Source organism: Denticeps clupeoides, chromosome 11, assembly GCF_900700375.1.
Source record: "Denticeps clupeoides chromosome 11, fDenClu1.1, whole genome shotgun sequence".
In the NCBI taxonomy this organism is placed as follows: Eukaryota; Metazoa; Chordata; class Actinopteri; order Clupeiformes; family Denticipitidae; genus Denticeps; species Denticeps clupeoides.
The window spans coordinates 16,522,910-16,536,750 of NC_041717.1; the positions used below are offsets into that span (position 1 = coordinate 16,522,910).

The window sequence follows — 13,841 nt, forward strand, 5'->3', positions numbered from 1 at the left end:
TGAGATGAGCGCTAATCTCCCACCATCAGTGCTTCTGAAATTGGCTCTGATGGGACTGATTGGCCTTCTGTCCTGCAGGATCTTATCAGCAGTGCTGTTAAATTCCCTTTCAGCGGCCGATAGGATTACCTGCTGACCTTTAATAGTGAGAACCCAGCCACTGGTGATCAAAATGAAACACATCAGTGAGTAAGCGGATCTCGTTTTTTTCTGGGTGACTGTATAGCCATGTAGTTTCACATCTGAAAATCTGTTCTTCGTGTGTAAGAAGAGCAGTGGAATGAGTTGGTCTGCACCACTGAGGATCAATTGGATAGATTTTCAGGCTGAGATGAGATTGATCCACATAGTTCTGAGCAGGCCAGACACTTGATTAAAGCCGGAGAATCAACATTATAATCAATTTTTTTATGTTACAAATAAATAAATAAATACATACATACATGCTCACATCGGGAGCATATAAAAAAAGGAGGGAAAATGTAGGATTTATGTTTCCTGACACAAGCCCTTCCTTTTGCAAGTAGTTCTTTAAAATACAAATCCTGAAATCAAAATAATTCTGTTCTGATTTTAATCAATTTCAATTGATGAAACATCTCTGATGGCTGTTGGTGAGATTTGTAAGAACACAGTATAAAAAATTATCTATCTTTTTTTTCCCAAAAAAATCTACAGTTTTATGTTTTAATAGGTTTATTCGTTTGAGAGACTGTCAGTGTGGTGGGATGCTGATAAACCTACCTACAATGCCTGATTCCTGAATTACTACTTCCTTAAATGTTTCACGCTTTAACATGAAGCAATAATTGTATTAGAAAAATATGTGATTTCTATATTAACATAAAGAGGAAAAATTACAAATGAGCACATTGGCACATCGTGCCAGATGAAGTTTTGCATTCGCATAATCTCACGCTTGCAGATTTGTAATTAGGTTTAACGTTCTGGAAAACCAAATTCTATCGGACTGGAGATCTTGGTTTTAAACATGTGTTTATTTTGTCTGTTGGATTATTATTTTTCCCCAATTCAAAGCGCATCACGTGCCGGCCGATCACATGCTTGGATGACGTCACGCCTGGGGCGGGCCCAAGCGACCAATGGCAACCAATCAGACGTTCTCGCAGTCGTACGTGCGCGAGGGCCCTTTATAAATCCGCGTCTTTCGGCCTCCTGAGGTATTCTGCTCGTCCTGGCTCAGGTACGAGTCCTCCTCGGAGTTTACTGTGAAACCCACCGCCGGTTAACCCCGCTCTGTGTGGTTCTTCACGCAGTGTGTCTTCCAGGCTCTGTTTTTCAAGCGGTTCACTTTTATTTTTCGTTGTATGGAGCCTGTGTAGTCGTGTGTTTATGCGTTTTGTTATTATTGTTATTGTTGTTGTTTCGCCGTTGCATGCGTCGTATTCGGGGGAAAAAAAGGAAATTCCACCGAATTCCCGGTTCGTGGCACGGGGCCGGGAGCCGCTCTTTCCTTCGGGAACCGAAACGAAAAGCGGCGTTTTCGATGAGCTGCCGTCCGCTCCTGTCGCTTCTGTTTTCGTTTTCCCGGAGCAGAGTTTCGGCTTCGTCACCGACGGGGGGGAAAATCCGCCCGGATCCGCCCGCGTCGCGTGACTGGATCGCCGTGACAGACGGAACAAAGGCCCGACGTGGCGCTTTTATTCCGTCTTTATATTCCTGTCGCATCTGACGAATCTGCGGCGAATCTGGAGCTCTTTCCTCCCGTCTGTGTGTTGTTTTTAGCGCGGAGGGTTCTGGCCCGACGGTGGACATTTTGTTCCCAGTTCAGCTGGAACCCTTTTCTCCGCCGAACTTCGTCTCTTAGTTAAACGTTGTAATTTTTTTTTTTATTATTATTATTCTTTCGTGTGAAAATGTGTGCGAGGAACCTGTCTAACAGTGTTGTGAACCGCCGCAGCTCCTGCACCATGAGGATGTTCCTGGCCGCCTTCGCCCTGTGCCTCGCCGCCGCCGCCGCGGCGCCCACTCTGGACGCCCGGCTGGACCCGCACTGGGACCAGTACAAGAGCTTCCACAGTAAAAAGTACCAGGAGGTAAAATCTCTCTCTTCCTCTCTCTCTCTGTCTGGTTTCTACCGTTCCTGACTGGAAAGGTGATGTTGGAATATGTGTTGTGCTTCGCAGAAGGAAGAGGGCTGGAGGAGGATGGTGTGGGAGAAGAATCTGAAGAAGATCGAGATGCATAATCTTGAGCACTCCATGGGGAAACACACCTACCGCCTGGAAATGAATCACTTTGGTGACATGGTAGGAGTAGTTTTTTTTTCCCCTCCCCTTTATGGTGCAATTTTTTTTTTCCAATCACAACCTGTTTCTCTCACCACAGACCAGCGAGGAATTCAGGCAGGTCATGTATGGCTACAAGCAGAGGAAAGACAGGAGAGTTCAGGGGTCCACGTTCCTGGAGCCCAACTTTGTGGATCTGCCCAAAAGCATCGACTACAGAGATCTGGGATACGTCACTCCAGTCAAAGATCAGGTGGGGATCGTGCAAAAGCAGCCATGCATGTTCAGTCTGGAACCATCTTTGATGAATGTGTAGTGCCCTGTAGTACTTGTTAAGAAGGTAAATTATTAAAAAAAATTTTTTTTTTTTTTGGTAGGGCGAGTGCGGGTCGTGCTGGGCCTTCAGCACCACTGGAGCCATGGAGGGTCAGCTCTTCAAAAAGACTGGGACTTTGGTGTCCCTGAGCGAGCAGAACCTGGTGGACTGCTCCCGGCCAGAGGGTAACGAGGGCTGCAATGGAGGTCTGATGGACCAGGCCTTCCAGTACATCAAGGACAACGGCGGCATCGACTCAGAGGAGTCTTATCCCTACCTTGGCACTGTGAGTTTAAATCCTCTGGCAAGTTTTATGGGCCTGGTGCCTTCACACTTCTAAAAAAAAAAAAATCCAACTTGTTCTCCTGCTACAGGATGACCAGCCCTGTCACTACGACCCCAAATACAAGGCTGCTAATGACACCGGCTTTGTGGACATCCCCAGCGGTAAGGAGCGCGCTCTGATGAAGGCTGTGGCTACTGTGGGCCCGGTTTCTGTAGCCATTGATGCAGGACATGAATCTTTCCAGTTCTACCAGTCTGGTAAGATACTTATTTTTAAATTTTTTTTTTTTTTTTTTTTTTTTTTGTGAAATATATTATACTTTAAGTTTAGTGTGTGTGTGATCACCTCAAACCTCTCTCCAGGAATCTACTACGAGAAAGACTGCAGCAGTGAAGAATTGGACCACGGTGTGCTGGTGGTGGGTTATGGCTTTGAAGGACAAGACGTTGATGGCAAGAAATACTGGATTGTCAAGAACAGGTATGTCCCTTGTGGTAAATTATTTATATATTTTGTCGTCTTTGTGTGTAGTTTAGCCTAATTTTTTTTTTTTTTTTTTTTTTTTCTCCCTGAATTTGTCTTCCAGCTGGAGCGAGAAGTGGGGCGACAAAGGCTACATCTACATGGCCAAGGACCGGAAGAACCACTGCGGTATCGCCACCGCTGCCAGCTACCCTCTGATGTAGAGCAGTTTACAAAGTCACTTTTTTATTTTTATTTTTCATCCACTGGTTGACCCCATGCTGGTTAGTCAGCAGTGGTCACCTTTTGCTCCGGGGAGTTTCTTCTAGACTTGAAGTCCACGCCTTAGGGACCCAGGAGCAATTTGTGACATGAGCCATGTCTGTATTACAGCCCAGGCCGGGCTGAAGTGTGTCCGTGTATCCCTGGCCACGCACCCCTGTCTGCAGGCTGAGAGAAACACTCTAATGAGGGAAATGAGAAACTGATTTTTAAACTTGTAAATATGTATGCTGTGTTCTGAACTAGTGTCAATGGTTTTATTTTAGTTTTTAATTTTTTTTTTTTTTTTAAATTTTTTTTTTCTACCTCCAACACAAATCAAATAAAATTTTAAAGACCTCAGTGCTCTAGTCAATCTTGTTATTCAATCCTTGTGCCCTGTAAAGATCCTCAGTGTCCCCATTTATTTATTTATTTAATCTGAATACACACTGGTTGTCCCTACCACCCTCACATGATCATGTATGCTTGTAAAGCACTGGCTTTGTGAGCTCAACGGCGTCCAAATATATGTTCTGTAACTGGGAACAGTGTCGTGTTACTTGTTTGTCTTCAGTACCAGCTCCAGGCAGAGAAATGAGAGCGGCTGGGGGACCCGTGTTTCCTGGACCTTGCGCGTGTCCCGCCAGGCGGCCTGGTGACTCAGCAACTTTCACGATCACAACAAGCCAGATCTGGCGGGGTCAGGGAGGGGCCTTGACTGCACTCTGTTCCCTGGTACATTACAACACACACTGACTGGAGAAAACCACTTCTACTGCAAGGGGGACTTACATAGTAAAAAATCGAAGACAAAAATCTACATATTTTTAATTGAAAAACACCAAAGACGGGAATGAGAGCTATTTCTGGTGCTTCTTGACGAAGGACAAATACTCCTCCACGTCGTCGGGCGAGCCGACCACAAAGGGCACGCGCTGGTGCAGGGCCTCCGGCTGGACGTCCAGCACACTCTGGGTCCCGGTGGTGGCCAGACCCCCGGCCTGCTCTATGATGAAGGCGATGGGGTTACATTCGTACAGCAGCCTCAGCTGCGAGAACAGAGCACAAAGAGCAGGCCGAGTGTGACGATGTGTCCAAGAGACAGGACATATGATAGCAACAGCCACCCAAACACAGACACACGCTACACAGGTTGAGAAATAGTGCGAGTTGAAAAGAATCAGCACTTTTGCTATGAACCAGAGCAAAAAGGGCTTTGCACTCTAATAATAATTATTATGCATATACTTGTTATAATACTGATTACTACAATCTTTACTGATATTAATCATATTATTTTCATTGTCATTTACAATAAAAAAAAAAAAAATAATTAGCCCAGTCGCTACCATTCTGTCCCCATGCTGCACATGTATCTGTTCTCTCCTTTTGGTTTAGGATAAAATGCTCGAATCAGGCATTTATTAGTACCATTGTAAAAAAAAAAAGGACTATGATAACCTAGTCTGCTTGTAAACGTTTAATGGGTGGTGGTGAAATGCACAGTTACCATAAAATACGGGTTTAACAGCAGAGTCGGTCTGATATCGGTCGCTAAGGTCTGGTGCCGTGCCTGAGAAAATGGTTCATTTTTCTATAAAAGATACAAAGCGGTTGCTAAGTGGGGCATTTGAAACAAAAGTGTGTCACTCTGAGGTGACAGAATGAGCCAGTCAGGTATACCTTTGCAGGCTGACCTTTGACCCAGGTGAACACAAAGTTGCGCCCACCAATCACAAACACTGGGTTGGAATAAACCCCAGGGGCGGGAAAGTAACCACAATGGACAGATACAGCTGATTTTACCAATCTTTTCTGCTGCCAATTCTGTTTTTCAGCAGTGACAACTCATACCAGTGTGACAGAGAATTAGCTGTTGCGTTAGACGTGAATTTCACGCATCCTCAAATAAAAACGTATCAGCATTTCTCTCCTGGGAAGAATCTCCAGTGCGTCTTGGAGGCAAATTTCAGAATTTCTTTATATCTGTTTCCTGATGTCTGAATGGAGGACAATGGCCTAAAATGGCCTAATAACAGTAGCTAGGGTGGTAGTAGCCTAGTGTGTGAGGCACAAGACCAAGTCACATGTTCAAACCCCACTTACCTTCATTGTGTCCCTGAGCAAGACAATTAACCATAAGTGTCTACATTTACATTTTCTAAATTTACAGCATTTATGGTTCATAGGCGAGTGTGTCTACTAGTCTACAACCACCCGTGTCTCCAAGTGGGACTGTCCCTGTAACTACTGGTTGTAAGGCCATCTACAGAAAGGTGCATGTTTTTAAAAACCATAATAAGTAGAAAGAACAGACATTAAAATGAAATGTCTGTGTACTGATACCCAGATAAAGTACAGTAGGCTACATGCATCCTTTTATGTTTTTTTATGTTTTTACCTAAAAAATGGTAAAGTTTGTGCCCACCCACCTTCCCTTTGGGACTCTTCTCGTTTGCAGGGTACATGAAGATTCCACCGTAGGCGATGGTGCGGTGGATGTCAGACACCATAGACCCCACGTATCTGGCGCCATATGGGGCGCTGCCGTCCTGCAGGGTGGTGACATAAAGAAAGTGGCCAGTGGTCATCTGAGTGAAAACATCCCTGCAGGACGTTTCAACACATTAAGACTTCAGAAGATCGCTAGACGTCCCATAACGAATGAAATTGCGGCTCATTGAAGTACAGTGTACACAGCGCAGTGCTGTTTAAAGTCTTAATTACTCCTGGGCTTGTAAATGACACCAGTAAAAAACGATAAGAGGGAGTCAGGAACAGCAACGGGGTCAAAGTTCAGAGGAACTGCTCATAAAAACAGACGCGGAAAACCGCTGTGCTGTATTATGCCTATAGGAGAATCTGTATTGGAGCTGTGTGTGTGTGTGTGTGTGGCAGCTGAAAGGGAGTCTAAGGATATGTGGAAAGTAGGGGTGTGTGTGTATAAGAACAGTTAACAGTTGGAGTCACGCGCTGCTTAGTCATGATTAAAGCACTGTGAGTGTGTGTGTGTGTGTGTGTGTGACTCCATTCTACAAAGGATTAAAAACAAGTCAACGATTAACCGAGCATCACGACATTAGACAGCTGCACAGTAAAACGCAAACTGGCTGTTTTTGGCCATTTTAAGGTCCTTGGAATTCATCCGACTTGACAGGTTTTCAGCTGTGGCCTCCAGCCTTAATCTGCATGTGACTTGGGGACTTGTGCAACACGGGGCAGAAAGCGCTGAACGTAAACACTCTATATGAGCAGGGAACCTGCGCCAGCACTTCCTCACCGAGCCGGACTGGTTCGAACATGTCACCAGCACCGCCCGAATTCATGTGACGCGGGTCACGTTTGTCTGTTCCTGCATGAATGAACGTGTCATTTCCCTTCGCTCATATGGTCAAGTGTCAGACAACACTGTACTTCGGCATCTACAAAAAGGTCATTTATTTTCATAATTGAATCCTAAAAAAAAACAGAAATCCAGTATCTGAAATGATTAGAATAATGAAAAATCCAAAACCAGAGAACAGTGAACTTCCCTCTTCAACCTCCTGAGCAGGAATTAAAGCAGCGTTTCCGCACAGGAAACATCATGAGGAGGACAAGAGCTCAGAACTCAGAGGAGCACATGAGCAGCGGGTGGCGGCCCACCGCGTGGACGCCTCAGCCTGGCCTCGAGTGTCTGACGTACCTCCGGGTATTTCTTGTGCTTTATGTACTCGTTCAGGGCCGGGTCGAAGTACTTGGCGTAGCCTTCATTTATGCTGTAGATCTTCCCCTTCTTCTTTATCTTAACGTTCCTCTCTGTGAGGATGAACTCCCCTATTGCCTGGGAATCATCATTAAAAAAAAGACCGTATCAAAGGAACATTCATCATAAAATGTGTTATGAAATTGTCACGTTATTAATAGATTTTAGCCTTATTTTCAATACTGTAATTCACCATTGAAACTTGATCTGTTTTAGTTGGTTAATTAAACGGTAAAGTAAAAGATTCACTCCACCAACGGCAGCAAACTTCACTGCAATTCCCACTTACTGGGTCCAGCATGAAGAAGTTGACCCCTGACCCGGTGCTGAGGGCCACCAGCGTGGCGCTGCCATACAGCGCATACCCGGCACACACTATCTGATTGCCCGGCTGCAGGGCGTCCTTCTCGCTGGGCTCCCCGTCAGACGTCTGCAAGTGGAACAAGGTAAGAAATCCCAGGAATCATATCTGAGGAATCATGTCCTGTCTCATGAGTCACAAAGTTGCACTCTGTGCAGTGCTTTAGCGCCCCCTGCTTTTAACTACAATTAGTAATGCTAGTAAGTGGGATTTGAACCTGGGTCTTCTGGTTCATAGGCAAGTGTGTTACACACTAGGCTACCACCACCCCTATTTATTTTCTTGCGAATAAATAAAAAAAAAATTGCAATGGAGAGGGTAACAAAACTAAATGAAAAAAATCTGTCTTATTATTTATACCCTGAAAGCTGTTCTAAGAAACGGTTCTACTTTGAATGTGGGAACTTTTTATTTTATTTAAGATATCAGGCTTTTTTTAGGCAGCTTTAAGTGAATTCACAATACTAATGCAGTCATGATGATAATAGTCATATTTGGTCATTTTAGACAGGCAAATGTTTTGTGAGATGAGGTATGAATGTTAAGTGCACATCCTTTTAAAGTATTTTTCATGCATTAGCTTCATGACAATTTTAGTACTGAAGTATACAAAGAAAATTATTTTGCACAGATAAAGAGAACACTCACACGTTTGTAGATGGCAAAAATCGTGCCAATAGAGGCCAAACAGTCGATGTTAGACGATCCGTCCAAGGGGTCGAAGCAGACCACATATTTACCCTGGTTGGGAGAGAAGGCTTCAGCTCAGATTAGCTTGAAACAGTGGCACTTTCCCAGGATTCCATGCAACGTACTCTCTTCTCGGCCGGGGTGATGACGGCGTCCTTGTTCTCCTCGCTGACCAGCACAGAGGTGCTGTAGGAGGCCTGCAGCATGTTGATGACCAGGTCGTTGGACAGCACGTCCAGCTTCTTCACCTCGTCCCCCGTAACGTTCGTTTGGCCGGCGATGCCTTGCCTGCGCTCATTCAGAGTCAAAGGGACGTTCAGCACTGCGCTTGGTTTTTTTACCCACTGCTCTGTGTGAATCTGTGAATGTGCACCAATTAATAATACCTGAATTCTTTCAAATATTCTAGTGTACCTACCCAGATTCGACTCCCAGTACGGTCACTAATCGCTTACTGGGGCAACTACGGCCTAGCTGGTAAGGAAGCGGACTGTTAATTGAAGGGTCGTGGGTTCAATTCCTGAATCGTCAACGTGACACTGAGGTCCCCTTGAGCAAGGTACCACCCTGGGCGCCTTTCATGGCTGCTCACTGCTCAGTAAGGGCGATGGTTAAAAGCAGAGGACACATGTGCTGTGCTGCAGTGTCTCACAATAACAATCACTTCACCTTCACTTTCTTAGATAAATCTGGAAGGGTTATTTGATTTGGTCATTTAATTCCGAAATTTCATGAGACATCAGCCATAATCAACACTCCCTTCTGTTACTCAGGTTTGCGGCTGCCCAGGACATCCCAGGAGGGTGGGGCACCAGCCCGCCACAGGACACACACACATACACACACCTACAGACAATTCAGACTCGCCAATGCGCACCTTTGGATAGTGGGATTCTACCCGGGACTCAAACCGTGTGGCCACAAGATATATTTCACTTGAACCAGTGCAGAATATAGACTACAGGAAGGTTTGCCTTTCTGAATTAAAATCTAAAAAGACACTCTCCTTTAATAAAGACCGACAGAAGACTTCAAAATGAACAGAATTTACTGATTAGAAGCAGTAAAGAGCTGAGAACGGTGTCAGACGTATGTGAATCTAAAATAACCTGCAGTGCAGACATTAAAATGGCATAGGTCATAGGTCATCACACAAGACTTGCAGGGGGTTTCCTGCTCTGCTCCTCTGCAGAGTTTAGTGACGAGTGTAAAAAACATGTATAAATCCACTCCTACTGGGAGTGCAGTCACACACACACACACACACACACACACACACACAGAGGCATATAGAGACGTACAGGTGGGCGAGTCCTGCCTTCCTCACTGCAGACGAAATGGCTTTGATGGCCGTCAGCATGGAGTTGATCAGCTGGGTCAGCTCGCCCGTCGCCCCCTTTGCCTGCCGGCCCGTCTCCATGACGAACCGGGTCAGGGTCCATACGTCCACGTCGAAGTGTGACTGGTCTGTCATCGCGGTTTCACGGCCCTGCAGCGCGTGTGCTGTGCAGAGCTGGTTCTGTCGGGCAGGCTGCCTTCATACCAGCACCAGCCAAGGGTTATATTCGTGTGGCGAAGGTTGAGGGTCTCGGGTTGCAGACACGAGTGACGACTTCAGTCAGAGCAGCCGAGAGAGAGTGAGAGGATCACACAAGGTACAGTAGTAGAACACAGGTGACAGTAGGGGCAGGAAGTATCACCTGGTAACCTGGAGTTATACTAGAACAACTGGGTTTATAATAAAAGTTATTGGTCTACAATACTAATAAAAATTTAACAGATACTAGATATGAAACTGGAGATGGACGCAGTTTTTCTAGTTATGTGTCTTTTTATTTGGACTTTTTATTTTATTTTTTATTTGGACTTTTTCTTGTTCTGACACTCCAAGAGCTCCTCAAATGTCAGCGGCTCTCTCCTGTGACCTTTTGAGTAAAGGTCAGATCCTCCAAACTTATTCCTCCACACTCCACTTTGCTAATTGCATTGATCAAACTTAGTATCTTTGATTTTGAATTTTGAGAATACCCTAATGACCAGATTATTACTGGAATATCGGAATATTTAATATACAATGTGTGTGTGTGTGTGTGTGTAGCATATGTAAGCATGTTTCCTCTGGGTCTCTCCAGGTTCCTCCTTTCTGACAAAGTCACGTACACAAGGTGGATTGGCGTCTCATCATTGCCCAGTTGTGTGATTGGTGTGTGGTGCCCTGCCCAGTACGAGTCCCTGCCCTAAACCCAAAATCTGTTCTGGAAACCCAGTTCCGGATTCTGTGGTTATGGACAGACTGAGCTACAAGAAAGTTCGCTTTTGCTTTGAAGTGTATGAATATCATGTAAACTGGGTGGTGGGAGCCTGGCGGGTAACACACTAATCTACAGACCAGAAGATCACAAACTCACAGGTTCAATCCCCACCTACTACCATTGCACTACCATTGTCTCCAGGGGGACTGTTCCTCTACCTACTGATTGTACGTCGCTCTGCATAAGGGCGTCTGATAAATGCCGTGATGTTGAATCCTCCGTTGTGAAAGGCTTTTTATCAGCGTATGACCTTATTCTTCTGACCCAGTTTATTTCACAATTGAATAAAGTATTCTGAAATCTGCGGCTTTAAGACATTGAATACATTTTCACAAAGTTGTAATGAACATGACAAATATTTCTGGATATCTGAATTTATTTGCAGCTTTGCCCTGAACAGAAACCAGAACATATTAATTAATGCAAATTATTTCGTCCATTCTGACAACCCCTTTGGACACCCCTTTAAATAAAAACTTGCCAACTTGGTGCTTTTGGGGCTTAAAAAGTGTTTCATTTGGACCGAAATGGAATGGCAGGAACATTTTGGTCTCCAGCGTAAAGGATTCGAGGTACAGAGTGCGGTGGTCTTTTTTTTCATTTTTTATTTTTTAACTCCTTGGTCTCACTTGAAGTGCTTCTGGTAGATGGAGATGTACTCCTTCACGTCATCGGGGGAGCCCAGCACCACGGGGGCCCGCTGGTGGATGTTCTCCGGCTGGATGTCCAGCACATCCACGGCCCCGGTGGTGGCCATCCCTCCAGCCTGCTCTACGATGAAGGCCATGGGGTTACATTCATACAGCAGCCGCAGCTGAGGACACAGAGGGGGGAGATCTTTAGTGGGTGTCGCAGTGCCCCCTGCTGGTGAACTGAGGGAACATCTCAAATGTCAGCTTGTTTTAAAAGATTTTCACCCATTAAATCACGACAGTAAGGTTCACCTTGATGCCAAAAATTGCACCCAAATCTACATCTACCAGATCAAGGCTTTTGCATTTGCACTGAAACATTTGCATTCCCTGCCTTCTGTACACATCAACTCCTATTTACATTCAGGGCTCCACTGCCACCAGGTCCAGGTTTTTACTCTTTACTCACAAGTCATATGGATGACGGAACGAAACTTGATTTCCACAGTCAGTGTTAATCAACAATGCGTCTCTTTACAAGGCCAGCAAAGCATGCAAGGGGATATTCTGAGACACTCACGATGAAAAGGGGAAAAATGAAAGAGCCCTTGTTCTTCTGAGCCTCTATAAAACCAGTTAAACTGCAATCTACTCTTCCTCATGCTTCATACCTTCCCTTTTGGACTCTTCACATTGGCAGGGTACAAGAAGATTCCTCCATACACCAGCGTCCGATGCACATCTGCAACCATGGAGCCAACGTACCGGGCCCCGTACGGGGCGCTTCCGTCCTAAACAGCAAAGCCAAAGGATTGCAATCAATTTATTACAATATCAGGATTTTTTGTGGCATAACTAAATCTTGAAAAGGTCTGACAGTGCAATGACCTCTGGGAATTTTTTCTTCTGCAAATATTCAGTGACAGCCGGGTCAAAGTACTGGGCGTATCCTTCGTTCAGACTGTATATCTTCCCTTTCTTCTTAATCTTCACATTACGGTCCACCAGGATGAACTCGCCAATGGCCTAGAAAGAGGCACGACAATAAATGCCTGGACGCCTACATGGCTGATCGGGCTACATGGAAGCCCACTCACTGGATCCAGCATGAAGCAGTTGACTCCCTGCCCGGTGGAGAGCACCAGCATGGTGGCGCTGCCGTAGAGCGCGTACCCCGCTGCCACGATGCGCCTGCCCGGCTGCAGGGCGTCCGTCTCAGAAGGCTCGCTGTCGGTTTTCTGAAAGGGTGAAGGGATTTTCTGAAGGGACTCAGAGTTTCTCCAGTGCAGAAGAAATTCTGTCATTAGTGCAGCACATTTAACTGGTTATGCTGGCAAGACTCATCACTTTCAGATCCATGTCGTCTATACTACCTTTCTGTAGATGGCAAAGATTGTGCCAATCGAAGCAAGGCAGTCAATGTTGGAGGAGCCGTCAAGGGGATCGAAGCAGACCACGTATTTACCCTAGAAACCCAGCTGACCAGTTAATTCACAGGACGTCGCCAGACAAACATCTATCACGAGAGTCCACCGAGAAGCCCCACCCGTCTCTCCGGCTCCACGATGATGGCCTTCTCGTTCTCCTCGGTCACCAGGACACAGGAGGTGAAGGAGGACTTGATCATGTTGATGACCAGGTCATTGGACAGGACGTCCAGCTTCTTCACCTGGTCCCCTGTCACGTTGGTGCTCCCATCAATACCATATCTACCAAAGTTAAATAAAAAAAAAAAGAAAAGAAAAAAAGTCTTAACAGGTTGAGATGCTGATGTAGATGATTTGAGCCACACGCCTTACAGTTGGGCAATCCCAGCCTTCCTGACTGCGCTGGAAATGGCCTTGATTGCCGTGCACAGCGCGTTGAGCAGCGTGGTGAACTCGCCCGTGCCTTTGGCTTTCCTGCCCTCCTCCAGCACGAAGCGGGTGATGGTCACCACGTTGGTGTCAAAAGCGCCCCGGTCCGACATGTCCAGGCGACGCAGAGTGCGCACAAACCACCGACGTTGTCACGAAAGTTTTTTAACGCGGAACTTGTTGGCAGAACTGGGTGTGCGGAGCGCCCAGCCAATTAGGGCCCAGAGTAGAGATGAGGGGGCGGGTTCACGATGGCCGCAGCCAATAGCAAAGCGTTCTGGATCTTTTGAGCGGTCCGAATCTTTTGGCACAGCTCACCTAAAAGATTCGGTTCATTAGAATTCGAATTTAACATTTTGTCAAGAATTGATTATCATATTAATGTAGCACATGGAATTATATTAACTGTATTACCTCCCTATTCTTTTGACCCAGATTATTTCATATTTAATACACATTAAATATGGTGTTAAATTAATACTGCAGTGTTAAAACAAAAAAACCTACCTTTGAGGTATGAAATCAATATAATTATCTATACTTTAGTAAATATGTTTGAGTGCAACCTTTGAGCTATATTTATTTAAATACAAATGAAAAACAAATTTTACTACAATGAAAAACAATAAAACTGTATTAACTTCATATGTTTCTGGTTTAATTTCTCC

The 13,841-nt window shown here is 45.3% G+C and overlaps 3 protein-coding genes and 1 long non-coding RNA gene across 4 annotated transcripts; 2 read left to right on the forward strand and 2 right to left on the reverse strand.

Annotated features, from left to right (window-relative positions):
* Positions 1–1,165: 1,165 nt before the first annotated feature.
* ctsla (cathepsin La) lies at positions 1,166–3,937 on the forward strand. Its single transcript, XM_028995792.1, has 8 exons — positions 1,166–1,204; positions 1,922–2,057; positions 2,148–2,270; positions 2,350–2,502; positions 2,627–2,851; positions 2,940–3,108; positions 3,214–3,331; positions 3,438–3,937. Exons 2-8 carry the CDS (start codon positions 1,932–1,934, stop codon positions 3,535–3,537), a joined length of 1,014 nt encoding a protein of 337 aa, XP_028851625.1. The 5' UTR covers positions 1,166–1,204; positions 1,922–1,931; the 3' UTR covers positions 3,538–3,937.
* A 452-nt stretch (positions 3,938–4,389) lies between these two features.
* On the reverse strand, positions 4,390–9,926 carry fbp2 (fructose-1,6-bisphosphatase 2). Its single transcript, XM_028995791.1, has 7 exons — positions 9,675–9,926; positions 8,499–8,661; positions 8,332–8,424; positions 7,612–7,752; positions 7,263–7,400; positions 6,010–6,129; positions 4,390–4,626 (listed from the first exon to the last, which is right to left on the reverse strand). Exons 1-7 carry the CDS (start codon positions 9,845–9,847, stop codon positions 4,438–4,440), a joined length of 1,017 nt encoding a protein of 338 aa, XP_028851624.1. The 5' UTR covers positions 9,848–9,926; the 3' UTR covers positions 4,390–4,437.
* A 79-nt stretch (positions 9,927–10,005) lies between these two features.
* LOC114799289 (uncharacterized) lies at positions 10,006–10,585 on the forward strand. Its single transcript, XR_003751211.1, has 3 exons — positions 10,006–10,028; positions 10,265–10,311; positions 10,506–10,585. It is a non-coding gene; the product is annotated as an uncharacterized LOC114799289 (long non-coding RNA).
* A 458-nt stretch (positions 10,586–11,043) lies between these two features.
* Positions 11,044–13,356, reverse strand: fbp1a (fructose-1,6-bisphosphatase 1a). The gene is made up of 7 exons (XM_028995793.1): positions 13,117–13,356; positions 12,864–13,026; positions 12,691–12,783; positions 12,415–12,555; positions 12,206–12,343; positions 11,989–12,108; positions 11,044–11,499 (listed from the first exon to the last, which is right to left on the reverse strand). The coding sequence occupies exons 1-7, from the start codon at positions 13,284–13,286 to the stop codon at positions 11,311–11,313; spliced, it is 1,014 nt and encodes a 337-aa protein (XP_028851626.1). The 5' UTR covers positions 13,287–13,356; the 3' UTR covers positions 11,044–11,310.
* Positions 13,357–13,841: the final 485 nt, after the last annotated feature.

Bases quoted from the DNA above. Each gene is read 5' to 3' on its own strand.
- ctsla (XM_028995792.1), top strand. From the start codon at position 1,932: ATGAGGATGTTCCTGGCCGCCTTCGCCCTGTGCCTCGCCGCCGCCGCC. The intron at 2,852-2,939 runs GTGAGTTTAAAT...CTCCTGCTACAG, and splicing joins CTTATCCCTACCTTGGCACT to GATGACCAGCCCTGTCACTA. The intron at 3,332-3,437 runs GTATGTCCCTTG...TTTGTCTTCCAG, and splicing joins TACTGGATTGTCAAGAACAG to CTGGAGCGAGAAGTGGGGCG.
- fbp2 (XM_028995791.1), bottom strand. From the start codon at position 9,847: ATGACAGACCAGTCACACTTCGACGTGGACGTATGGACCCTGACCCGG. The intron at 8,425-8,498 runs GTACGTTGCATG...TCTCCCAACCAG, and splicing joins TCACCCCGGCCGAGAAGAGA to GGTAAATATGTGGTCTGCTT. The intron at 7,401-7,611 runs GTAAGTGGGAAT...GATGATTCCCAG, and splicing joins ACTTCTTCATGCTGGACCCA to GCAATAGGGGAGTTCATCCT.
- fbp1a (XM_028995793.1), bottom strand. From the start codon at position 13,286: ATGTCGGACCGGGGCGCTTTTGACACCAACGTGGTGACCATCACCCGC. The intron at 12,784-12,863 runs GTGGGGCTTCTC...CTGGGTTTCTAG, and splicing joins TCGTGGAGCCGGAGAGACGG to GGTAAATACGTGGTCTGCTT. The intron at 12,556-12,690 runs GTAGTATAGACG...TCACCCTTTCAG, and splicing joins TCTTTGCCATCTACAGAAAG to AAAACCGACAGCGAGCCTTC.